Here is a 26,708-nt window from a genome sequence, read left to right as displayed (position 1 = left end):
CACCCATTCATCATTCCTCCATCCATCCATTCATCCATTTACCCATCCATCCATCCACCATCCATCATTCCTTCATCCATCATCCATCCACCCACCCATCCATCATTCCTTTTTTCCATCCATCCACCCATCCACCCACGATCCATTCATCCATTTATCTATCTATCCATCCATTCATCCACCTACCCATCCATCATTCTTTTACCCGTCTATCTGTCCATCCATCCATCCTTCCATCCATCCACTGATTCAGCATTCCTTCCTCCAGCTGTCTACCCAGGATCCATCCATCTATCCATCCATGCACCCACTTATCATTATTTCATCTGTCTATGTGACAGGCATACATCTCTACGAAGTGTCTCGCGTTCTCCTTTTTCTCTGCAACATGGGTGACTACATTGTGCCTCCTTTCCCTCATCTATAAACTGGGAACAATAATAATTTCTACTTCATACAGTGCCTTGTCCATAGAAATTACTGGGTAAGTGTTAGTTATTATTTGTAACCAGTAGAGTACCACACTAACAACCATTGCAGAGAACACCAAATATAATAAGGGTATAAATTGTCGGGCTCAAAAACAAGGACTGTAATTATTCATTTTGTTCATCATTCTTTCTCATTGTATTATTAGCTTTTGTTTACTCCATTACTGTGCCACACAAATAGACAGAAAAAGCATTTAGAAACATGGAATCTCCTAGTTGGTGGAAACTTCACATTTTAATTGTGTACATGAGCAGAAGTAGTGTTGGAGACTACAGGGGTGAGATGGACTGGCAGACAGATCCCTTCGGAATTGCCCCCCTCCCACCCTGTGCCCACACTCTGTTCCCTATGCACCCACGCTCTGCCCCCACCCTTGATGTGCGTCCATGCTCTGCTCCCCACCTCCCATGTCACCCACGCCCTGCCCCCCATGTGCATCCATGCTCTCCCCTCACCCCCATTCACCCACACTCTACCCCCCCCCACTGCGTGCCCACATTCTGCACCCCCCACATGTGCCCACACTCTGGCTTTGCCATCACCATCACTCCCACTGTAGGGAAGACTGAGAATACTTGGGGATTTCAGGGAACATGGCCAAGATCACAGGCCGGTACCTGGACAAGCTGGGCCTCTCAGAGCAGTTCCCGGCTTCTCCTAACCCACCCTGCTTTCCTCTTCTGGGGCTGCACAGGCTTCTTCCTCCCCAGAGCTCCAGCCCTCACACCATCTGTGTTGGTTTTCTGGGGCTGGTGCCACAGGAAACTAAGTGCACAGACTGGGGGGTTTAAAACAGGAGAAAATATTCTCTCACATTCAGGAGGCCAGAAATTCAAGATCAAGGTGTCAGCAGGGCTGGTTCCTGCTAGGGCAGCGAAGGAGAGTCTGTCCCAGGCTCTCCCAGCTTCTGGCATTTGCTGCTCTGGTTCTCTTTGGCTTGTAGGATCCCATCACCGGATCTCTGCTTCTGTCCTCACACGGTGTTCTACCGGGCCTCTGTGTCTTCACCTGGCCGTCTTCTTATAAGGACGTGGGTCATATTGGATCAGGGGCTTCTCCTGCTTCAGTGTGACCTCATCTGAACCTAACTCATTACATCTGCAATGACCCTAGTTCCAAATAACATCACCTGCTGTAGGACTGGGGGTTAGGACCTCGACATGCCTTTTTGGAGGACACACACAACCCCGTGCATTGGTAATGTTAAGGCAGAATCCATGTGGGCATCGTCCCTGAATGTGTGCTGCCAGCAAACCTTCTATCAGCATCACAATTTTCTGATCTAATTTTTGGAACTCTCCCATGGCCATTTGCTTTGCCAGACACCTCATTATTTCTCACTCACTAGAGTTTCTTTGTACAAAGAGGAAGAGAAAGTTTAGGTGATGTCTGCCAGATGCTCAAATGTTCCCGCAGGAAGGGTCTGGAGCAATCATCGAGGCCGATCAAGAAGTGAGGAGCCGGGGGTCCCCAGACAGCGGCTGAGCTAGAATGCAGACCTCTAGAAGGGGCTGTTTTCCCTGGGGTCGTACCTGTGCTGGGAGGTTCTCTATCACTTTTCCCCACAGGGTGCGTGTCCCCTTCGCCAAAGCATTGATAGCTTAGTGTCTTTGCAAAATGACTATTTGTGTGCATGACCCCAAGTGGCCATGGTCACCCTCCTGCGCGTGGGCGCGGGCTGCCTGAGCTATCCTGATGGGGGACCAGTTTTTTGTTAGAAGATGGACAGGTGGCTCAGCTGTGTGACCCGCATGCAGCTCACACCACCAACTGGTCTCTTTGCGCCGGGTGGACATCCCTACCGGTGGCCAGGGTCATGCTGCAGGATGTGCTCGCTCTCCACTTCCAGCTCTCTCACGTGGCCCCACCTGGAGCAGCTCTGGGTCAGCGGGTCGGTTAGGAGCCTTTTGCTGCAGGTAACAGGAAACCAAACCTGCTCATTCGTCCCCGGAGCCGGCCGTCTGGGCTGGCTCTGGCCTCCACTGCGGAGCAGGGTCTCTCTCTTCTGTCCTCAGTGCCGTCCTCAGTGCCGTCCTCAGTGCCGTCCACCCGGCTTGTGCTACCAAGCTGTCCCGCACCCGAGGCACAGGAGGACGGCAGGGCCCCATTATAGCAGCCCCCAGAGGCTGGATCTAGGGACCAGCCATGTGGTGGGGTTGGGGAAGCTGGCTGTCCGGAGTCCGGGTGCCTTGGGAGGTTGTAGCCATTCTAACATCTGTCCCCAGGGTCTCCGTCCCTCCGGAGGAGGGGATGACCTATGTTCCAAGCAGCCAGGAGGGGGTCCCCAGTGCCATTGCTGGGCCACCCTGCTAACTGTGCACACCTGTGCCGTGCCCTGGCCGACCCAGAGCAGTGTCTACGCAAGCAACTGCAGAGGAAGCAGGATCCGGGTGCCGCTTGTCCCCCAGGCGGACACCCCAATGTAGGAGGACGGAGGTGAGCGAGAGGCAGCTGCCCGTCAGTGGGTCGCACCCACTCGCACTGGGCTCCACGGCACCCCGTCTTCCTCGTGGGGGTGGGCAGGTCTCTCCCCTGGGATGTGGGGGGGCAGGCCAGAGGGCTGCGTGGTGGCCTCCTTCTTTCTCTGGCCGGGCGGGTTTCTCCTGCGGTAAAATCGAGGGGAAATGCACACACCATATGGGGAACCCTTTTAAAATCAGCAACCCAGTGACATTTCACACATTCACCGTGTTCTACAACCACCCCCTCTCTCGAGGTTCAAAACATTTTCATCACCCCAAAAGCAGCTCTGCACCAATTAGGGGTCCCTCCCCACCCCCTTCCCTCAGAACCTGACACCAGTATGCTTTCTGCCTCTGGTTTTGCCCGTTCTGGATAGTTCTAGATGCAGGGTCATACCACATGTGGCCCTCTGTGACTGTCCTCTCTCACTCGGCAGGAGGCTTCGGAGGCTCCTTCCTGTTGCAGCATGCATCAGGACTTTGCTCCCTTTTAGGGCCCGACAATATTCCGTTGTGTGGATGGACCACATTTTGTTTATCCGTTCCTCCTTTGGTGAACGCTTGGGTTGTTTCCAGCTTTGGGCTCTTGTGGATACTGCTGCTATGAACATGGTGTCTGGGAAGGCAAGTCCTGATTTCCAACTTCTTGGAGTCTGTGCTCTCCTCTGTTGCTATGGGCCCTCCGTGCCCGGGGAAGGCCCGCGCTCTCTGTGCTGGGACCAGCCCCGTGTCCTCACGCAGAGCCCAGCTGAGCCCTCGGCCTCCCCTAGTGATTGTCCAGAACGCGGGCAGGCTGAGCTGTCCCGGCTGATGCGCTGCTCTCTTGGGGTTGGGACACCTGCTTGGTCACCTTTGGGAACCCACACGCACACGGGCACGTGTGGAGCCTCACGCCACGGTGCTCCAGATCAGTCAAATGCAGATAAGAATGGCACAAAGCGGCGGACACCCGTGGAGAGCTCGCTCCCTGGCCGCTCCGTCCCAAGCCCTCCATTTCGCCCGCACCGCAGGGTCGCAGTGCCGGGGCCGCGGGCGGTACCAGGACCTCAGAGACGCGTCCCTCCTGGTTCGGGCAGACCTCCCTCCCACCTGCGCCCGTCTCGTTGCCTGCAGGTGAGCGTCCAGGAGTGCAGCCAGGCCTGGGAGCCGGCTACCTCGTCCTCATCGTGGTGGCTGTCTTTGCCTTGGTGGCAGGAGCAGCTGTCCTTGTCATCGTGCACTACCAGAGAACGACCGGCAAGTACAACTTCGGAGCCCAGTCGGACGACTTCAGCTACCAGGTGTTCTCCGCGTAGGAGGCCCGGCCGGCCTGGAGGTGGGTGAGGAGCAGGACCCTCGCCGCTGGGGGACACCGCACAGTGCGTCCCGGGGGCTTCCTAGGTGGCTGTCAGGTTCCGAGCCCCGCAGTGCAAAGCGACGGAACGGTCGCAGGAGGGGAACTGGACCATTGGTTGTCAGGGACCAGGTTGTCAATTTGCACAAGCGTGGAGCCCGCAGAGCCCGGGGCAGTGTGGCGGGGTGAGACAGGCGCCCCTCAACTCCCAGCTCTGTCCCCCATTCCTGGGCGGCCCCGGGCGAGGCCCTGAGCCCCCGGTGCCTTGGTTTCTTCATTTTCCCTCGTTTGTAAAAGGGCCATGTGATGACAGTACCAGCTGCACGATGGCGTCTGGCACCCCGAGTGCCAAGCGAGTCCCCACGATCATCCTCGGTGCTGTGTCCCCGCAGCCTTGCCCCGGCCACGCACTGTCCCTCGTGGCCTGGGTGAGGCGCTGGGCACATGGCGTCTGCATGGCGCTGACCGGCATCCGTGATTTTAAACACTCGACCCCCGGGTGTGAAGACGCTCTTCCGAGCTGTCGGGGGGCATGCGGGCTCCTTTGTGGGCTGAGGGCCGCTGAGCCCCGACAGTGCCGTCCGTCTTGGGGCTCAGTATCACTAGCATAGACCTTCAGGGGGGTGCCAGACTGTTACTTCTGCCAAGGTTCTGAGATTTTTACAAAAGAGGAAAAGAAAAGATCACAGGCCGCCTTTGGGCACCTGTCTGTGATTGCGCCTCCAAACACCGTCCGAGTCCATGAGGTTACGGAGGCGACAGCAGCCGGAGCTTGGCTCTGGGCCCTGGGGCCACACCAAGGTGTCCTGGGCACCACCCTGCACCTGCGCCCCTCACCTGTGCCCCCTCCCCTGCGCCCCTTCACCTGTGCCCCCTCCCCTGCGCCCCCTCCCTTGCGCTCCTCCCCTGTGCCCCTCCCCTGTGCCCCCTCCCCTGCGCCCCTCCTCTGTGCCCTCCCCTGCACCCCTCCCCTGTGCCCCTCCCCTGCACCCCTCCCCTGCACCCCTCACCTGTGCCCCCTCCCCTGCGCCCCGCCCCTGTGCCCTCCCCTGCCCCCTTCACCTGTGCCCCTCACCTGTGCCCCTCCCTTGCACCCCTCCCCTGCGCCCCTCCCCTGTGCCCCCTCCCCTGCACCCCTCCCTTGCACCCTTCCCCTGTGCCCCTCCCCTGCACCCCTCCCCTGCACCCCTCCCCTGTGCCCCCTCCCCTGCGCCCCGCCCCTGTGCCCTCCCCTGCCCCCTTCACCTGTGCCCCTCACCTGTGCCACTCCCTTGCACCCCCTCCCCTGCGCCCCTCCCCTGCGCCCCTCCCTTGCACCCCTCCCCTGCGCCCCTCCCCTGTACCCCTCCACTGCACCCCTCCCTTGCACCCTTCCCCTGTGCCTTCCCCTGCACCCCTCCCCTGCGCCCCTCCCCTGCACCCCTCCCCTGCACCCCTCCCCTGTGCCCCCTCCCCTGCACCCCTCCCTTGCACCCCTCCCCTGCACCCCTCACCTGTGCCCCCTCACCTGCACCCCCTCCCTGTACCCCTCCCCTGCATCCTTCCCCTGCACCCCTCCCCTGCGCCCCTCCCCTGCACCTCTCCCCTGCGCCCTCCCCTGCACCCCTCACCTGTGCCCCTCACCTGTGCCACTCCCTTGCACCCCCTCCCCTGTACCCCTCGCCTGCACCCCTCACCTGCGTCCCTCACCTGCGCCCCTCCCCTGTGCCCCCTCCCCTGCGCCCCTCCCCTGCACCCCTCCCCTGCGCCCCTCCCCTGTGCCCCCTCCCCTGCACCCCTCCCTTGCACCCCTCCCCTGCACCCCTCCCCTGTGCCCCCTCACCTGCACCCCCTCCCTGTACCCCTCCCCTGCATCCTTCCCCTGCACCCCTCCCCTGCACCCCTCCCCTGCGCCCTCCCCTGCACCCCTCACCTGTGCCCCTCACCTGTGCCACTCCCTTGCACCCCCTCCCCTGTACCCCTCGCCTGCACCCCTCATCTGTGTCCCTCACCTGCGCCCCTCCCCTGTGCCCCCTCCCCTGCGCCCCTCCCCTGCACCCCTCCCCTGCGCCCCTCCCCTGTGCCCCCTCCCCTGCACCCCTCCCTTGCACCCCTCCCCTGCACCCCTCCCCTGTGCCCCCTCACCTGCACCCCCTCCCTGTACCCCTCCCCTGCATCCTTCCCCTGCACCCCTCCCCTGCACCCCTCCCCTGCACCCCTCCCCTGCGCCCTCCCCTGCACCCCTCACCTGTGCCCCTCACCTGTGCCACTCCCTTGCACCCCCTCCCCTGCACCCCTCACCTGCACCCCTCACCTGTGTCCCTCACCTGCGCCCCTCCCCTGTGCCCCCTCCCCTGTGCCCCCTCCCCTGCACCCCTCCTCTGTGCCCCTCCCCTGTGTCCCCTCCCCTTCACCCTCTTCCCTGCGGGCTTTTCGCCCCGCTGGCCTGCCCCCTCACCTGACAGGAGTTAAGGACTCAGGAGGCGAACTGAACGTGGATTTCGGTGTTCTCATCTGACACCTTCAGCAGGGGACACAGGCTTACTTCTCTCTTGTTCTCTCCCGACTCTCACAAAACCCAGCATGGGAGAAGAACCACTCCTGTAGGAATTTCCAGTGGGAAAATGGCAACACCCCCGCCCCCCGCTCGGGCAGCATGGACTTGCCCAGGGCCACACTGAGTCACCAGTGCTAGGGGACATTCCGCAGGGAATCCCCCCTCACCCCCGGCCTCAGTCCTGCCCCCACACTGGCTTCCCTGCCGGGCACAGAGTGTGCTGCCTGGCGCGTGGGGTGGCCATGCCCACCCCTCCTCAGCAGGGCCCCGCTGGCTGGCTGCAAGGTCACATGTAGCCGGAGGGAGGCTTTTCTTCTCTGTCCTTTGGGGCTCGGTGCCCGGCTCCTCCCAGCAGCGATGCCTTTCCCTGCACAGCTGGGTTTCCTGTCTGCATATTCCCCAGACTTGAGCTGCTTTCTCCCCACGCCCTTAGTGACCCTGTCGTCTTACTAGGGTTCTTTCTCTCCCCTCTCAAGCAGGCTCTCGGGGAAGGAAACTGTTTCTTACTAATAATATTAGCAAACACCCAGGAGTGCTGAGCACATGGGTGCATCAGAACCCTTCCTAAGCACTGTACATGAGTTAACTCATCCATTGTGCACGAGTTAGCTCTTCCACTGTACACGAGTTAACTCATCCACTGTGCACGAGTTAACTCATCCACTGTGCATGAATTAACTCATCCACTGTGCATGAATTAACTCATCCACTGTGCACGAGTTAACTCATCCACTGTGCATGAATTAACTCATCCACTGTGCATGAGTTAACTCGCCCATTGTACACAAGGTAACTCATCCACTGTACATGAGTTAACTCATCCACCGTACACCTCATCCACTGTATATGAGTTAACTCATCCACTGTGCATGAGTTAACTCACCCATTGTACACAAGGTAACTCATCCACTGTACAAGAGTTAACTCATCCACTGTACACCTCATCCACTGTACATGAGTTAACTCATCCACTGTGCATGAGTTAACTCACCCATTGTACACAAGGTAACTCATCCACTGTACATGAGTTAACTCATCCACTGTACGAGTTAACTCATCCACTGTGCATGAGTTAACTCAGCCACTATGCGCAAGTTAACTCATCCAGGTTCCCCACAACTGCATGAGGTTGTGTTATTACTACCTTTACAGATGGGGTCCTGGGGTGGGAAGGTGAAGGAGTGCCCTGGGAATGTAGCTAGGAGGGGACAGAGCTGGGATTCGGGTCTGGGGTCCATTCTCTTAGCTGCTGGGCTACAGTGCCTTAGACTAGACATGACTGGCCGGCCCTCCTTAGACTAGTGTGGGCGTAACTGGCAGGCATTTAGGATGAGGCCCCTGGGCTCTTCCTTTCATTGGAGACCCAGAGAAATTGTATTTTAGCAATTTTCTAAGAAACCCACAGTTCTCTCGGTGGGGCACAGGCCCCCAGCGGTGCAGGGAGCAGCTGTTGTCAGAAGGAAGGACCCTCCTCAGACCCTGAAGCCCCTGGGGAGGCGGGTGCCGCTCCCGCCAGTCAGGGCTCTCTGCCACCCTGCGGGCCCAGACAGGTGGGTGACTGGCAGTGAGTTTTGGTTCAACTTTACACTCTAATTATAAATAAGACTGCCTAGCACGGTGCCTTCTAGTCTCTGGTCTGGGGCCCACAAAGTCTGAGTCATGTAACTGACCTGTTGCATCCTGTCCCCCATCAGGGGACACTGTCCTGTAGACATGCCCCATCTCAGTGTCGTCCCCAGCCAAGGCTGCCTTCCCCACATTCAGCTCTTTATTCTCTTGAGATAACAGAACTTTGAAACAACCCGGCAAAGTGTGGTCGATATGGGCCCCATCTCTGAAATGCGGAAATTGGGCCCAGAGAGCTCAAGTGAATCCTCTGCGTCACAGCACAGAGACCAGATTAGCACACTTCTCCACAAGGCCATGTCCCTTTCCGTGTGACCTCATCTTCATTAGAGAAGGTCCAGCAGCTGGTTCTGCAGACACCAGGGAGATCATGTCTCAGCCCCCCTTGCTCCCGGGCTGCCTGATAGCTCACGTACGCATTGTCGAGGTTCTTAGAACCGTTACAGTTCGGATGGGAAAGGCTCAAACAAGGGCCAGCCCTGGAGGCCAGTCACCGCCCTGCATAGAGTGACAAGGGAATTTCAGTGGATTTATTTAATACTTATAACATGAATCCCAACTACGACGCCAATGCTTGTCCCGCTAAATTTCTAAGGAAGTCTGGTATGTTGGTGCCAAGGTCATCTGGATGTCCCCCCTCCTTAAAATGAAAACATCGGAGGGAAAATTGGTCTCTCATCTTTTCATTTTCTCCTGTGGCTTCCATTTCCGAAATGAAAAGCATCTATAACTGGTTCTCAAGTTTCTGCAAAAATCTGCTCTTTGAAAAACATCAAAGCGTGCCCAGCAGGTTGGCACTTGGCGCGCCCCGTTGCCGGCAAGCCCTGTGCGTCGGCGTGTTGTCTGCACGTAGTACGAAGGCACAAAGGCCCCGCGGGTGTGGTTGTCTGGCTCAGTCACTGGACACCAGGCCACGGCCACCATGGCTCCTATTCCTCTGTGCCTTCTGGGAGCCACTGCCCTCTCACTGCCCAGTAAGTGTCACAGTCCTGTCCTTGGGGTGATGGACCCCTTCACCACCCACGCTCTGTGAGTGTTCCTGCATAAACCTCTCCTTTCCTGCATGCACACTGACCCTGGTGACCTCCTTCTCCATGCAGGTAGCTGTGCATCAACCTTGGTTCTTAATTCATCAAGCATCGACGGAAGCCTGCTCTGTCCCACATCCAGAGCTTGGATGAGTCCCAGAGGTGGTAAAAACACAACCTCTGACTGACCCAGGAGACCCATCAACTGTATAGGTCCCAGAGAAGCAATGCCCACCAGGCGGGTGAGAGGAGCTGTTGGAGAGAGCAGGGTGAGGGGGATGCCCAGAGCCCCAGACATGGGGATAGTCAAACCAAGCATGAATGCAGTTCTGCCACCATAAAGATTACCTTGACAGCTCCAGAGTTTCCAGACTCTTTACCATCCTAACTGGTCCAAGTGGCCCTTTCTCGTTTTGCTCATCACTGACCTCTGTCACCTGCCACCCACTCATCCATCTATCATCTTTCTACTCATCCATACATTCATCCACCCACCCATCCATCCATCATTCCATCCATCCATCCCTCCCTCCCTCTCTCATCTACTCTCTCATCCATTATTCCTTCCATCCATCCATCCATCATCTTTCTACTCATGCATACATTCACCCTCCCACCCACCCATCCACCCATCCATCCATCCATCCATCCATCCATCCATCCATCATTCCATCCATCCATCCATCGATCATCTTTCTACTCATGCATACATTCACCTACCTACCCATCCATCCATCATTCCATCCATCCATCCATCCACTCACCCACTCATCCATCCATCTTTCCATCCATCCATCCATCCATCCATCCATCCATCCATCCATCCATCCATCTACTTACCCACCCACCCACCCATCCATCCATCTTTCCACTCATTCATCCATTCATCCAACACTTTGTCAAATATATAATATTTCACATTTGCAAAGATATTTGACAGTTCACTTGAAGTTCTTTTAACAATAGGTCAGTCATAAATATACTGCTAATGTTATTTCTAGCAGGCATATATTCTCTTGAACTTTTCTCCTGTATTACAAGCATATTGTTTTTATTTACACAACAGTGACTCAAAAGACACACTATTAATATAAAAATCCTTTTAAGTACAAATAACATTATACACACACACACTCACTATTTTATATTTTTCCAAGTGTGAGGTACTATTTACCCATTACACAATGGGAAACCAGAGAAGAAATGGGTGAGTCATTTCTATAAGGTCACAAGATGAATTAATAAGGAAGTGGGTGTAGAATCTAAGTTTTTATTTTAGAATGTTTTCCATGACACCATACTGATAGATAGTGCTTTTTACTTTATTTAAAACAAATTGAGTTGTATCTGATAGCAAATACCTGCAATTATAGGGTTTTCCTTGATGAACTTAGAGTTATAACATGGTCATAGTTTTTAATTCATGAGATTAATTTTATTGACTGTAACTAACTGCTATTAACACAGAACAGTTGGAGAATGTGCCTATTTTGAGTCAGTGGATATTCTCAGAGTCAGAAAGAATTACAATATGTAATGTGTGTGGGCTAAACTGATGGTGAGCAAGTAGAATAAATTGCATGTGACACTGAAACATGACCATGCTGGCTGTTCTTTTGGTTCCGTCCCATCCCATGCTTACCTGGCATCCACAGAGGGCAGGGTGCTGTGCTGGGCAGTCCGGGGACACCAGGAATGTGTGTCTGGCTCTTCTTCAGTGGAATCCATTTGTTCGGATAATTGTCTCAGTACCTGTCACCTGTCTTTCTTGAAAAGAGGCAATAAACGTTCAGTAAATCCGGGTTTCAAGACCCATGACTCTGTGGGTCCCACATGATTGTTCTCACTTTACAGCTGCCGAATTGGAGATGTCATGCAGCGCTCCCACAGTGGGACAGCTAGTAAGTGGGGGGAGCTGGAGTTAGACCCAAGCCTGTGCGGTTGAAGGTCCCTGCTCCTGCTGGTCCACCAACGTTCTCCCCTTGCTCATCTAATTGTTGCAACAACCCTACGAGGTAGAAGTCACTGATCCCATTTTACAGATAGGCAAACTGAGGCTAAAATTTTAGGTCACCGCTCTAAGCAGCTCACAGTGGAAACCCAGATCTTGTCCCTCCTAGTTCAGGCTCTTCCCGCTACTCCAGAGAAGACCTGGTTGGTTCACTGGTGAGCTTTCCAGGACCTTGGAACCCAGAGTTCCTCTGAGCTATGGAGAGACTACCCAGGAGCTCAGCGAGGTGGGCTCCGATTGGCTGAGGTTCTGGGCCCTTCGCAGTTCTCACATTCGGACACCACTGGCACCCCAAGTCCTTCCCAGCCCAGGATTTCGGGCTGATTCCCTCTGTGCTGGAGGGTCCGGTGGGCGTCGCTGAGAGTCCTCCGCGCTCCCTGCGCCGCCTCTACCCGGCCTGCACCGCCCCATATCTGCCACTAGATGGCGCTGCAGAACAGGGCGGGAGGTCCCTCTGTTTCCTCCGCAACCTCTTGCTCCTCTTTTTTTGCTCCGTTTGAGCCTTTTACCTGCAAACAACTCCGATCTGGAATCTGGAATCGCTCCGCAGAGCTTTGGGGTCCTAGGACACGAGTCTGCTGCGGTGGGGCCCGGGGTCCTGGAAGCAGCTGGGGAAATGACGCCGGGCTTCCAGGCTGTGAGAGCAGCGAGTGACTTCCATGCGCTGACCTTGCGTCTGCGTGGGCGAGCCCCGGGTGGACCCTGCTCTCCCACCAGGAAGCCCAGGGGAGGGAGACGCCTCCTCACCCCCCCCCCCCGTGTCTGGGCGGGAGGGAAGGGCAGCCACACCAGCAGACAGTCTCCACGTGCAGCAGAAAGCCCTGGGGATGAGCCCGCGGTGGGCGTTCCCCACATGGGGACTCCCCAGGGGGACCGCGACGCCCGCTTGCAGCAGGTCTCGGGGCTCCAGCAGAGCTGAGATCGGGCGGCTGGAGGACAGCGTTTGCGCCACAGAGGAGAAGCGTTTCTGGCCTGGGCATCTTGCTGGGTCTACATGCCTGGGGGGTTATGGTCAGGCAGGACCGGGGGCATGTCCCGCCTGGAGGGCAGTCAGGGTGGTCCCAGGCTGGCCCCACGACTCAGGACGCTGAGTCTCGGCTGGGTGGGGAAGGGTCCTTTCCAACACCAGGGACTGGAGATTCTCACTTTTCCAGACCCTGGACACCAAAGTGATTCTGATGGAGAGAAATTAATGGTAAGGACTTAGCTGGGAGTTCCTGAGAGTTTGCACCCCGCAAGTTGGCACGGAATTGTGGGAGTCAGGGTGGCGTTCAGGTTACGGGCACTGGCTCTCCCGCATGGGGCATGCCCCCTAGTTCCTCTGAGCCTCAGTTTCTTCACCTGTGAAGTGGGGAGGGTGCTCGCATTGGTCAGGCAGCTTTGGGCTACAAAGTAGTGGAAACATCAACTCCAACAGGCTTTAATGATAAAGACCATTCATGACCTCTTGCAAATTAAAAGTCTATGGCAGGGTGGGCTTCAGGTGAGGCTCGCTCTTGCAGCTCTCAAGGACAGAGGTTTGGTCCATGTTTTTTGCTTTCCTTCCATGGTCTCAGCTTCAACCAAGAGTTCCCTCTGCTCCTTCACTCCTGTGTGGCCAAACAAAGACAGTGTCTCCCCCAACCATTGATCGGAGGAATTATGTCTTGGTTGAAACATCCCGGGGGGCACATCAAGGGGGCAGGCATCCTGCTGGTCAGTTTCAGCCAGCCAGAGGTCCCCGGAAACCACAGCACACGGGAGAGAGACAGGCTCCACGTCTTGATCTGCACCGCCAGGCAAAAGGCAGAGAACTTGAGGTGATTCTGAATGAAGTTGTAAGGCTCTTGGCCTCTCAGCCTCACTGTGGGGCTGGCCTGTCTCCAGGCTCTGTGGACTCCATCTCCCAGGCGGGTTCTGGGGATGAGGGGAGAATAACATGGTCTTGTCAAGTGATTTGTCGAGACTGCTCTTAGTGGGCGAACGATGCCTTCTTATTGGATCGTTCACACAGGAAGGGCTCCCATTTCCTCCTGGAAGCCCTCCCAGGGATGAAGGCAGCCTGACAGTGCTTGAGGGGGCTCTGGGCGATGCTGACCCCCTTGGAACGTTCACCGAGAGGCCCTGATGACCGGGGGTGGACAACCATGGCCCATTTCTTGCTACTACTAACTTGAGGGGCCAATGTTGGCACCCTGAAACTGTAGGGAGAGAACAGAGACCCCAAGATATTAGTGACCTGCCCCCAGTCAAGCAGTAGGTGCTGGAGCTGGGCCAGATTTCCCAGGGGGTGGACCGCAAAACATGAGTGCCACAGGTGCTCCTGGGCGCTCCGAAGGGGGGAGGGGGCTTTATGTCCCAGTAGATGAGAGGCAGCCTGGCTACCCACGGCCATGCTGGTGGTTTGTGGCAGGACCTCTTAGCTGCTTGAGTATATGGTGGCCAGGGTCTCCATCCAGCCGTGGCCACGCCGTGACCTTGACCTTCATTCTCCGTCTTGACCACCCAGGGCAGCAGAGGAGAATATTTAAGATGACACAGGGGTGAGCACGATGCCTGGCCCCCCAGGTGGGGTGGATAAACATCAGCCCCACACCTGCCCTTGCTCCAGAGCCCTCCTCCCTCAGGTGGACCTGGGCAGAGTGGGGGGCTCACCACCCGCCATGACCTACAGGGGCTGGGACTGTGGGGCAGAACCCTCAAAACAATAATCCCTGGTCTCCCTCTGAGCAGCTGTTGGGGGCCAGGCATCGTGCTCGATGAGACATCATCTTCCGGGGCCCCCCATCTCCTGGTCAGGGAGGTGAGTGGCCCGGGGAGGAAGCCAGCCGTGGAGCCCTGGTGGAAGGTAAAGGGGGCACCTCGCTGCTCACACCATGCAGGAAGGGGCAACGCCATGGCCAGTGTGGCTTCACCCCTCCGTGGACTGGCTGGCTCGCCCTCTCTCTGGGGAAGAATTGGCTCGCCCAACACCCATGAGCGAGAAGGCCTTCCTCGAAGCCGTCAGCTCTTTGCCCGAGGCAGCCCTCCTTCATGAGCCTCCCCCACTTGACCAGGCCACAGTGACCTGCTGGCCCCCAGTAAGGTCCGCCTGCCCACAGCCCATGCTGACACTAACATAAGCTGGCCTCTCCGGGTGCCTGGCTGCTCAGGACAGGAAGGCAGACCCACCAGCACGCTTTCTCCTTCCCAGCAAGGCTGGTGTGATTCTTCACCCGCTCAAGGGCAGACAGGACCCACACCCTGCAGGAGCCTCCTCAGCAGCCTGTCCATTCATAGAGGCTGTTGACCAACAAGCTGGTCCTTCTGTGCCCTCCTCAGGGCAGCAGGACCACGACTCTCTCTGGGCAGCCCCAGGGTCTGAGGGGACCCAGCTTTTTAGGTTCACACAGAGCTCCCCCCTCCCACCCCACACCCAGAAGGAGGCCACGCCGCAAGCTACAGGGCCTCTCCCCTGAGCACCTCCTTCACCTGCAGCCAGGGGGACAGGAACAGCATGGGGGCCGGGGCGGAGGGGGGAAGAGGTGCCTAGGGATCAAGGTCGCTGTCCTGGGGCGTGTCCACTGTCCTGCCCTGGTTCTGGCTTCTTGGTCCTCAGCTCCCAGGGCTTCCCAGCTCTGCGCCCGCCTGCTGCTGACCAGTGCCCGTCAGGGGGCCACTCTGCACGGGGAAGGGAGGGTCGGGGAGATAGGACCCAGTCTGCATTCCCCTCTGCACCCATCCCAGCCCTGTTGTGGGAATGATGAAAGACAAATCCCTTTCTCCCATAAAGGGCAGGAATCATCTTTTTTTCTTTTTTTTAAGATTTTATTTATTTATTTGACAAAGAGAGAGAGACACAGCGAGAGAGGGAACACAAGCAGGGGGAGTGGGAGAGGGAGAAGCAGGCTTCCCGCAGAGCAGAGAGCCCGATGCGGGGCTCGATCCCAGGACCCTGGGATCATGACCTGGGCCGAAGGCAGAGGCTTAACGACTGAGCCACCCAGGCACCCCGAGGGCAGGAATCATTTTAATCCTGTTTCAACAGAGGCTCCAGTCAGGGACATTTTGGGGGGAAGAAGGATGTGCCCGGGCTCCCCAAGACCATCTTTAGGTTCAGTGATCTTCTAGAAAGACAGGACACAGAGGTTTAGTTTATCCTAACAAAAGGATGCAGATGGAAATCAGCAAAGGAGATGTGCAGGGAGGAGTCCTGGAGAGCAGAGCTGGGGGATCACCCCAAACCCAGGCAGAGCTGGACCATGGTTGTGGGTGGGGGGCTTGGCCGGGGGCTCCATGCCCCAGCCGTGGAAAACCACCGGCACTGGCCGGTGGGGTCGGGGAGAGCTTCCCTCGGTCATTCTGGCTGCCTTGTATTTTACACATCTCCAAGTGTTTATAAATACTCTCTTTAGAGTAGCAGAAGTTGCCATCGGCTCAGCAAAATAAACATGTCGGTAACCATGGTGATCTGAGTATTTCAGTCCTGGACAGAAAGGACTTCAGGCGGACGTGGGGTTTAATCCGTTTATCTAGGGGTTTGATTCAAGGCAGCACTGACCTGATTGAAAAACTTAGGTTTCTGGGGACCAGTATTTCTCATCTTCCTCTTTGTCCCCATATCGCAGCCTTGGAGCTCGTCGGAGCTGCCGGAGCCCAAGTCCAGCTCCTAAGGCCCCATGCGGCGCCCTGGGCTTGCGGGCTTTCGCCACACCTGGGGTGCGGGGCCGGGGTCCTGCGAACCGAGCTCCGGGCTCCCTGCCCCATGGCCCAGACCCACCAAAGGTTGGGTTTCTTTCTCACCAAGCTGGTGCCAAGAAGCCCAAGTATTGCAAAGTTCATCAGCGAACTCCAGTCTTATTTCTGTGGATTTTGTGATTAAAGGACGGGTGGGGTGGTGGACACAACCACAAATCCCCAAGGAACTAAAAGTGAGACAAAACATACTTAGCTTGCAGAATTTTCAGTGGAAAATTACCCCCAAATCACCAGTAGTGCACATCTCAAGTCTGGAGCTGTGTTTACAGCCACCTGTCGAAGTTCTGAATAGATCCCGCCCTGCGGCATCCTCGTGAGTTTGGGTAAGAGATCCCTGCACAGCAGTGCGCCCGTGGGGCCATTCTGAGTGTGGGGCCATATCTATACTCAGACGCCAGGAAAAAGGATGCAAGTTTGAGTCTTCTACACCTTATAATGGGAGACAGGCGGAGAGTGCAGAGAAGCCATGGGACAGACAGTGGGACAGACCCTCCCATCCCCCAGGTGTCCAGAGACCTCGATCCTCGATCGCTGGAGGAGAGGCGGCCGAGGCACGGCCAGTGGCTGGTCCCAGGCTTCCGGTCCCTGCATGCGCACGTTGTTGCTGGGGCTCAGCGGTGGTTGGTAGCATTAGAAGTGTTTTATGAAAACCATGTCAGAATATTTAGAAAATCCAGGAAAGACCCTATAGCTTCCTTCCTGTGGCTCTTCCCTCCTCATTTACTGGAGTCCAGAAGGTTCTGTGGCCTCTAATGAACAGGTGAGGCAGAGACAAGAGGCTGGGTGTCTGCAGGCTGGACACATTGGGGGTGAGCCCGAGAGGGCCAGGCTGCTGGATGCTCTTACTGTTCAGCGACCTTTGCTCGTCACTGGGGGCTGGGACGAGGTCAGGCCTGAGGGAGAAGGGCCTGGAGGAAAGTCCCAGGGCACTGGTGTGCCCTTCCACGGTGAAGCATGCTCACAGGCACCGTGGAGACTGTGAACTTGAACCTCAGTGCCCAGCAGGGAGCTCGGCTGCACGGCAGGCCCTAGGTGAGCAGGTGGGAGGAAGACTTTGCTGGGGCTGGAGTCTGGGGGAGGCACGCAGGCTGCAGCTGAGCCGGGCCCCTTTCTTTCATGCCTGTTGTTACAAGCTTCATCTTGCCCTCCCTCCTACGATAGGCCGGGCCCTGCCGCCGACAAGCCCTCTGCTTAGCCAGACCTTCCCTGCCCGTCTGACCCAGGAGCCTGCGAGCCCCTGGCCTCCCTCCCTCCACAGCCCACGTGCATGCAGGGCCAAACGGCAGTTTCAGGTCTCCCCTACTGCCCGTAATTCTGATCCCATGACAGGTATCACCACCTTCTCCGTGGTGGAGCGATAAGGAGGCTGTCTCTTCTTTCTGGCACCAGCTTCTGTACCCTCCGCAGGGCTGAAGGAATGAGCAGCCTCGGGTGTCCCTGTGATTCTGGAGGACTTGGACACTGTGCGTGGGGTTCCCGTGAGTGCACCTCCAGCCCTGTCCTCGATGTCACACCATCCGCCACTCAGGCGGTGCTGCCCGGTCCTCGGCCACCAGGCCCTGACTTCCCGTGGGAGCCAGGCAGGTGGTCTCTGCACTAGAGCTTCACCCCCTCCCTGGGCCTCACCCTCCCCCGGGCCCAGTGCTCAGCCCCTCACTCCCGAGGTCTCGGGTTTGTCTTCCCCTCGCCTCGTGGGCCCGATCTGGGGATGCTGAGGGGACAGGGAGAGGATCAGCTGGAAATACCAGGCCAGGGTGGGAGGAGGACGGCTGGGGGCCCTGGCAGAAAGATGAGCCTGGCACCCCAATGGCACCCCCTTCTGTCCCCAGGCAACAAGTCCATCGTGTGGATTTTTCCAGACTTCGAGGCCAACACCCTTGAATCTGAAAGGGCTCGGGGACCTCTGGCTGGTCCGAGATGAGACAGTGGGGGACAAAGTCTGCTGAGACCTGGGGTGTCGGGGGGTACCTCTGTGACAGGAAGCAGTCCTGGTCTCTGACCTGTACCCCTCCTTCTCTCAGCAGCTGCTTTGGTAAAAATGCCGTCTGCTTGTCCATGTCCCGGCCCCTGACGGCCCCTGCCCGCCTCCCTGCACCTGCTCTCAGGTGGGGCACAGCGGGCTGGAGGCAAGCGGTCGGCTGGAAACCTGAGCCACGCGCTCGGAAGACGGGGGGCAGGCGCCCGCTCCCCCAGCCCAGCTGTGCCCGAGAAAAGAGGCGTTTTCTGCTTTGCTGATCTGCCTGAAGGACACAACGCCCAGAGATGGCTCTCTCCCAAGTCAGTAAAGGACAAAGGCAAACACAAACGGCACCAGTCTTGCTGGCCCGGGGCCACGCTGCGGTCGGAATTCGGCATATTCTGCAGCTGCGTCTGTTGGGAAACAATGCACAGCAGCCCTTGTCCTGAGGGCAGGGTTCACTTTCAACCACGGCTGTTTCTGGGAAAAGAGAACCCAGTCCTCCCGCAGAAGCGGGCTTCATAAGGACTCAACCCTCCTCTGCTTCCCGTTGCTGCCACGGCCAAAGGTGATCCGTGCAGGGCAGCGCTGCTTTAAGCCCTTCGGTTCATGATCCTGATTAATCCTCATAAGGACCTGATAAGATCAATACTGCAGCCCTCCTTCCTCTTGAGTGAAGTTCAGTGACTGCCCAGGGCCCCCCTTGGCCGGTCCCCGCCACGGCCGGTCACAGTGGTCCAAGAAGGGGGCGGGGAGAACCACGGCAGCTGTATGCACTAGGCTCCTGTGGTAGCTGTAACAAGTTTCCACAAACTTTGTGGTCTAAAACAACACAAATGTATCACCTTATGCTTCTGGAGGCTGGAAGTCTGACACAAGCCTCACTGGGCTGAATGGAGGCGTCTGCAGGGTAGGCTCCTCCGGGAGGCTCTGGGGGGAGACGTCCAGCTTCCAGAGGCCACCCCCCTTCCTGGCTCGTGGCCCTTCCTCCACTTCAAAGTAGATCGGCGGGGCCACCTCTGTGCCCCCATCACTCTGAGCTTCTCTCCTGCCTCCCTCTGCCATACTGAAGGATCCTCATGACTCCTTTGGGCCCCCCTGGGCAATCCAGAATAATCTCCCTATTTTGAGGCCAGCTGATTGACAGCTTCAGTTCCATCTGTTACCTTAATCCTTTTGTGGTGTAAGATAGTACACTCGCTCAGGGGGTCCGTTCAGCTGGGGGTGGCGCGTTCACATCCGCGCCCTCCATGGCCCCCTTTCCCACGTACCTTGGACTGGCCGTCCCTGCCTCTGATCTCCACCTCTCCCTGCAGAGTGGGCTGGTGCTGGCTCATACTGGCTCTGGGAGCCCAGGGTTACCTGGTATTGATAAATCCTATCAGTGTACAATTTAATAAGAAAACAAACGTAACAAATGCTCCAAACTCATCACTTTGTAATTGCTTTATTACAAGTTCCTGTCACCTGCGTTCTGTGGTTATTGGTGTCTGTTGGACCCGAATGGCAGAAATTCTGACACTTTCCCCGCCGCGCGTCTTGTCCCAGCTCTGTGTTCAGCGATGTCATGGGGGCAGCTTGTGATTAGCCACGACTGGACAGTGAGCAGAGCGGACACGAGGAAACACTACCAATCAGGGCTGGGCTGACACTTTTGTAGATTATCTAGACTTAAGAAAGTGATGGAGAAATTATTAATAACGCAGATGAACTGTTTGTAACGGTTGCATGGGGAAAAGCACAAAAGACCGTCAAATCATAATTGAACCGCGACCGTAAGTTGGCTACCAATACAATTTGGCAAAAGGATCCAAAGTGCTCTGTGTACATTCATTGGCTCTATGGAATTTGCAGTAAAAAGTACCATCTATTTTATTATTGTTTGCAAATTGCGTGCTACCCTCCCTTTGCACCAGCAGAATGGAGAGTACGCGGACCCACGCATGTACGCATGAACTACCTTTTGCAGAGGGCTGGTTGTGAAACCCTCACCAGCACACTGCTGCCCCCTCCCCTGGCCTCTCCTCCCAGCACCTGTGTGCTGTGGGCTCACCCTCTGAACCACTCACACTTCCCAGAAGCTTCCCTGCTGGTACACATGCTGTTTGCTCAGTGTGGTGTGACCCACCCCACCCCACTCGTCCATTGCTAGGCGGCTCCTGCTTGGCCCTAGGGCATAGCCCAGGAGCCACCTTCCTCAGGAGGCTGTCCTGGCCCCGGGGGGTTGAGTGTTCTCATTGCTAGGCACGGAGCCTAGCATAAGCCCTCCATGGCAGGTGCTCGAGAGATGTCACTCCATGGAAGGGTAGAACGCTCCTGTAAGGAGTTGGAATAATTCCTGACTCAGGCAGGATATCCTGTCTCCCAGGACAGAAGGAAATAGGAAACTGATGTAGATGCAGTTTGAAGGAGCCCGGGCTCCCAGCAGGTGGGTCTTCTGGGTACATGGCTGGGGATGTCTGGAGGAAGGACCCCTGCCGCCTCCTTCAAAGCCTGCCATCCCTCACAAAGGGTTTCCTTATGCAGATCCGCAGGGGAGCCCAGGACTTAGGGCAGATTAGCTGCCTCCCCAGGGGGAGTCCTGGGAACTGAGATCCTGCGCAGGTGTGCTGGAGGAGAAACAGGAATGGGGGTGAGGCAGTGCATAGGGAAGCAGCTCCCAGGGGAGCCCCCCCTCCCCCCTCCCGGCACAGTCAGCCCAGATGTGGAGGCAGTCGGAGTGGGCCCCCCTCCTCCACCCTCACCAGGGCTCCGTGGCAAAGGGTGGGCGGTGCTCACAGGAGACAATGCAGCCTCATCCCATGTCATGCTGTCACACTGCTCCCCGTGGCTGGGACAGGGGGCTCGGGGTGGAGGGGAGGCCAGATGCCATCTGGAAGGGATGCCAAGTCGGGTAAATAAGGGCAGCGGTGGTGGCACCCTGCTGTGCCAGATGCTGGGCCAGGCTCTTCCCGCACACGCAAGTCCGTGAGGGCGGCACTCGGGATCACCCCATTTTACAGAGGGCACACCGAGGCTTGCCCCTGGTGAACGTCAGCACCAGGACAGCCTCTTGGGGCCAAGCCCTGAGACCACCACACAATACTTGCTGAGTGTGGCCTTAAAATACTCAGTGCCCGGCCTGGGGCTGCAGACCTCGCACAGGAAGCCTGCCCGGCCCTCTGTCCTCACCGCTAGGGGCTCCTCGCCTGTCCCTGCCGGACCCCAGGTGGAGTCAGCGGAAACCACCAGGAACGCGCAGGAAAACTTACTGGCCTCGGGCGGGGAGGAGGGAGTGGGAGGGAGGCGCGGCCCAGCCATAGAAGGAGCGGGTGCTCCCGGGCAGGGCCACCGAGCGGCCTCAGCCCCCGCGCTGTCCCCCGGCTGCAGGACTCACCTGCATTCCTTCAGAGTCTGCTGGGTGTGGCCGGGTTGCTGTGGCCACCGGGAGCCACCTTCTCCTACAAGCTGCAGAAATTCAGGACAATACGCCAGGGGCAGGAAGGCTTCTCTGAGCCGCTCCAGCTGGGAACATCGCCAGATTTTTCGGTGACCTTGCAATCACAGAGGTGCTTCCAGCCAGAGGAGCGGTGGGCTTCGAGGTGGGCAACAAGGCTCGGGCAAAGGCCACCTGGGCTGTTGGTTTATCCTGCCCCCACTGGACACACACACACACACACACACACACACGGACCCACGGGGCACACACAGCGCCCCCAGTGGCCACGATGGGGAGGCGCTGCCCCCTCCCTGCTCAGACTTCCAAACATGACCCCTTCAAATTTTTTGAGTACTTGCTGCTATAATACGCTCCCTCCAACAGTCTCTTGAGGAAGGCTCTGTTCTTCCCCGTTCATGTTCTGGAGGAGACCCCTGCGAGGAGGGGTCGGGTAAGGAGGGGTGGAGGTGAGGGGGTGCGGAGAGGAGGAGAGGGCTGGGGCTGCAGTGGGATGCAGGCGGGCCTGAGCTCGGGGAGCGGGTGCAGGTGGGCTCGGAGTGAGTGGGTGGTGAGGACAGAGGGCAAAGAGGGCCTTGTTTCTAGGGAGTCCGAATTTTTTGAGTACTTGCTGCTATAATACCCTCCCCCCAACAGTCTCTTGAGGAAGGCTCTGTTCTTCCCCGTTCATGTTCTGGAGGAGACCCCTGCGAGGAGGGGTCGGGTAAGGAGGGGTGGAGGTGAGGGGGTGCGGAGAGGAGGAGAGGGCTGGGGCTGCAGTGGGATGCAGGCGGGCCTGAGCTCGGGGAGCGGGTGCAGGTGGGCTCGGAGTGAGTGGGTGGTGAGGACAGAGGGCAAAGAGGGCCTTGTTCCTAGGGAGTCTGGCAGTGGAAGGAAGGCCAGACCCGCGGCTAGAGACACTGCTGGTTTAAAGGAGGGTTCTGTTCGAGTTTGGATCCAGGGGCAGGTTTGGTGGGGAGGGAGGGAGCAGATGCTGGAGAAATGGGGTGAGGGGGCAGTCCCTGGGTGAATGGTGTCGGCAGGGTGGGGACACTGCCAGCTCCTAAATGCAGGGGAGACCAGAAACATGTGGGTTCAGCAGGGAGAGTGTGGCGCCACGTGGAGGAGTAGAAAGTGGGTGGCTTGCTTCCTGGTGCAGCAGGAGGTGACGCCATGAGCTCAGAGCAAGGGCCTGGGTAGTGTGATGAGCAGTTAAAGATGGGGGCCTGATGACTTCCTGCCATCTTTTTTTTTTTTTTAAAGATTTTATTTATTTATTTGAGAGAGAGAATAAGAGAGAGAAAGCACATGAGAGGGGGGAGGTTCAGAGGGAGAAGCAGGCTCCCCGCCGAGCAGGGAGCCCGATGCGGGACTCGATCCCGGGACTCCAGGATCATGACCTGAGCCAAAGGCAGTCGCTTAACCAACTGAGCCACCCAGGTGCCCGACTTTCTGCCATCTTAAACATGTTTTATTTTGAGATCATTGTAGGTTCACGAGCGGTTGTGAGAAACCATTCAGAGAGATCTGAACTCTCTCGGCCCCACCATCTTGCCCCTTGCATGACTCCGGTGCTCTGCCATGTTTGTTGGTACCTGGGCTCTCCCAGCCCCTCTCCTGCACTCCCTCTCCCCCTGGTGGCCATGTTCCTGATGTTCTTGTCCTTGGCTTCTAAAGCCGTCTTTTACCTATCAAGAAGACCTAGCTGCCCACCTGCAGACTCACCTGGGAGGACTCCTGATGACCAGTCCTAATGTTTGGGCCTCAGGGACTAGCGAGGAGGTAGCCATCAGCCAGGTTAGTCAGGTGTCTGGATCTGGATGGGAAGGCAGGTTAGGGGGACTTACAAAGTGGTGGAACAGCCAAGAACAAAGTTAAAAAGGGCAGTTTCCAAGCAGCTCTGGGGGGGGGGTCCAGGTAACTGCCCCTGGGCGGAGTTGCCCCCACCCCAACATCACCCTGATCAGGGTCCCGGGTGAGAAAGTTCCATTGACCAGGCTTGTGTCCAAGCCCCACCCGTGGCCAAGGGGGAAGAGCTCCTTGGTTGATGGTCCCCTAAGCCTGCACGCGATGGCCAGTGGCCGAGAGCAGGCTTCTAAAGTCAGGGAGCTGCGACCAGAGGAAGGGGGGAGAGACAGGCTAATTTGACTCCGCAGACCTTAGTTCAGTGTTGTGCAAACTTATAGGTGGAAATGGAGGCCACACATTCCAGTGATATTCACATGACAACCCTGGGGGGAAGAGCGAGTGGACACACGTGTGTTTGAGAATGCCTGGGGTGGACCCCATCTGATGCTGTGTCGACAAACTCAGAGTATTGAAAACGTGTGACTCTAAGAACAAACAGAGCTGCAGTTCTCCGGGATTCTACTTAAAAGCAAACCGACATTTAGTCTGTGTCTTGCTGTGGGGAAACCGAGTCACGACCAGTACGAAGCTTCCCTGTGAGATTCTACTTAAACTATGATGGTTTATTTTCTATAACTCGTAGCCTGGAGACTATGGTGTTCGTTTTACTTATTTGTGCTGAGACATCGTATTTCCTCACATCTCCTTCATTATGGGAAATTGGACTTACTCATTGACCTCATTATATTTAACACACAGAGTCTCTTGTTTTAATAACCCAAGCTGCGACATAAAACAATGGTTTTAGATTTTCTCTTAATAGGGATAATCTCTGGTTTTGCTCTTACATAGAAAACAATGCAATGGAAATGTAACTGGCAATTAGAGCTGGTACCCTTTTAAGATGCACTGCACGACTTCCCGTTTAAAGAAGGTGGTCTAAGTCAGCACTCCCCTCTGCCTCGAGGAAGATGCGCAAAGAACTAGTGCAATAAGGACGGAAGCATGAACTCTCCCTCTGATGAGCAGAGGCCACACATGAGACCGCAAGCCGGGAGGCAGGTGGAAGGCACCCGGAAAGCAAGGCGTACTTGGGGTGGAGAGATGATCCCACAGTGGCCAGTTTTAAAAAAGGCACCAAAAGAGTGTACGGCCAAGGGAGGGTGTCTGGAATGGACAGGGCAGGCGAGGCCAGTGAGCAGGCAGGGGGAGCTCCCCCAAGCTGGAGTTGGTTCTGGGGAGCAGAGCACGTGGGGCTGGATGAGGAGTTACCCGGAAGCCATGTGTGGATACGGCACCATGTTACAAAAAGAAAGAGTGTAACCTACAGAAATCCGAGGGAACTAAGGTCAAGCACATGTCAGGTTATATACGTAAACTGGACAAACCTAACACCTAAACCCCCCAGGTCTGCACCCTGTCTAGAAGGCACTCTTAATCCTGTGGGGCTGAGGAAAGTTGAAAACCCAAAGGACGGGGAAAGCATGTAGTTAATGTAGGGCGAGGCAGAGTTTAGGAGCAAGGCCAAGAAGGGCTCTTTAGAATAATAAAGAATGCCATTTATAACAACGCATCCCAGCTCTGAATACTTAAGTACCCAAAATGTTTCAACACCTAAAGAGCAAAAGTTATAGGAAAGGGGATGGTGGGTATCCAGGATCACAGTATTAACAGGAGGCATTTAAGAAAATAACTGTTACGGTTTACTTGTTAACTTTGTTGGTATTTCCCCCAGTATTTTACTATGAAAAAGTTTCAAATCAGTTGACCCTTGAACAACGCAAAGGTTGGGGCCACCAAACCCTGCCCGGCCAAAAATCCATGTATAGATCCCCCAAAACTTAACTACCAAGAGCCTACTGTTGGCTACAAGCCTTCCTGATAACCTAAACAGTCAATTAACGCCTATGTCGTATGTTATACGTACTGTATACTGTATTCTCTCGGTACAGTAAGCTACAGGAAAGAAACTATTATTAAGAAAGTCATAACAAAGAGAAAATACATTTACAGTACAGTACTGTATTTAAAAGAAATCTGCGTCTAAGTGGACCTGTGCAGTTCACACCCACGTGCCTCAAGGGTCGAAGGGACAGAGGAAGGTTGAAAGAACAGTACAGCGAACACTCCTAGAACCACCCACCACATCGGAGGACAGCCAGCGAGAGTGTGCGGGCTCAGCTCACTCACTGCCTGCTTTTCATGTCTTTCAATGGTTGGAAAACAATCAAAAGAAGAGAAATATCGGGTGACCCATGAAGACGATGTGAAATTCAAATTTCAGCATCCATAAATACAGACCCACTGCATTTATCTTACATGTGGTCTAGGCTGGTTTCTTGCACCAATGGACAAGATAAGTGGATGGATAGAGACCGTGTGGTCCATAAAGTCTAAAATATTTACTATCTGGCCCTTTACAGGAAAACTTTAACCAACCCCTGTCCTAGATTCTAAAATTAACATTTTTCTATAATGGCTTTATCACACATCTGCCCATCCCTCTAGTTGTGCATAAATCCAGACTGCTTTTGGATGCACTTTCGAAGTTGTAGACATGAGCGCATTTCACTCTTTCAAGGCTCCAGCATGCGTATCATTAATTAGGGTTCATTATTAGTGGGTTTTTCTAAAATTTACCAATGGCACAGTGCATACAATTTAAGTCTAATCCAAACCTGTATCAAGACAGAGAAAGTTCCCACGACCTTTCCCAGGCCCTATGACCCCACTGGGACGCCCACAGTTCTGACTTTGGGTCACTATCGGTTAGTTCTGCCAGTTCGAGACTTCCATAGAACGGACTTGCACGCTACGTACTCTTGCGTGTGAGGGCGCATTCACGCTGCGTAAAATATTGAGAATCACACCGTCTTGTGTCACGGTAGCTCTGGCCTTTCTACCGAAGGGTAGTATTCCACGGTTATTCTCCTGATGATATTCTCTCAAGCCTATTCCAGTGTTTGGCTGGTGTGGAGAAAGCAGCTGTTTCTTGTACAATCCTTCTGATGCTCTTACTTCTCTTGGGTAAGTTCAGTTTTATAAGACACTGTCAGACATTTCTCCAAAGCGGCTGCCCCATTCCCTCCCAGTGTATGAGATTCCAGTTCTCCCATGTCTTGACCAACAATTGGCATTGCCATTCTTTTTCACTTTAGCCACTCTGGTGGGTATGCAATGATATCGTGTGATTTATTTGGGGTTTCCTGATTACTAATGATGTTGAACATTTTTTATGTGTGTGCCCTTTAGACATTTACCTGTGTTCCTTTGTCAAGTAAAAA

At 55.9% G+C, this 26,708-nt stretch overlaps 1 protein-coding gene and 1 long non-coding RNA gene across 2 annotated transcripts in view; one reads left to right on the top strand and one right to left on the bottom strand.

The window, feature by feature from the left end:
* The window catches only part of UMODL1 (uromodulin like 1), a 64,708-nt gene extending 54,153 nt beyond the window's left edge, over positions 1–10,555 (top strand). Inside the window, exons 22-23 of the mRNA XM_045863552.2 lie at positions 4,068–4,269; positions 9,550–10,555. Coding sequence (XP_045719508.1) covers positions 4,068–4,249 — 182 coding nt within the window. The 3' untranslated portion in view covers positions 4,250–4,269; positions 9,550–10,555. The remainder of the gene's footprint in view (positions 1–4,067; positions 4,270–9,549) is intronic.
* Positions 10,556–19,429: 8,874 nt separating this feature from the next.
* On the bottom strand, positions 19,430–21,828 carry LOC123834427 (uncharacterized). Its single transcript, XR_006788445.3, has 3 exons — positions 21,538–21,828; positions 19,629–19,831; positions 19,430–19,523 (listed from the first exon to the last, which is right to left on the bottom strand). It is a non-coding gene; the product is annotated as an uncharacterized LOC123834427 (long non-coding RNA).
* Positions 21,829–26,708: the final 4,880 nt, after the last annotated feature.

This window comes from Mirounga angustirostris, unplaced genomic scaffold, assembly GCF_029215605.1.
Source record: "Mirounga angustirostris isolate CCGP_5_RB_7025 unplaced genomic scaffold, mMirAng1.0.hap1 SCAF_1, whole genome shotgun sequence".
NCBI lineage: Eukaryota > Metazoa > Chordata > Mammalia > Carnivora > Phocidae > Mirounga > Mirounga angustirostris.
Note: the sequence above shows the minus strand (reverse complement) of the source record. Positions and strands in the feature narration are given on the sequence as shown.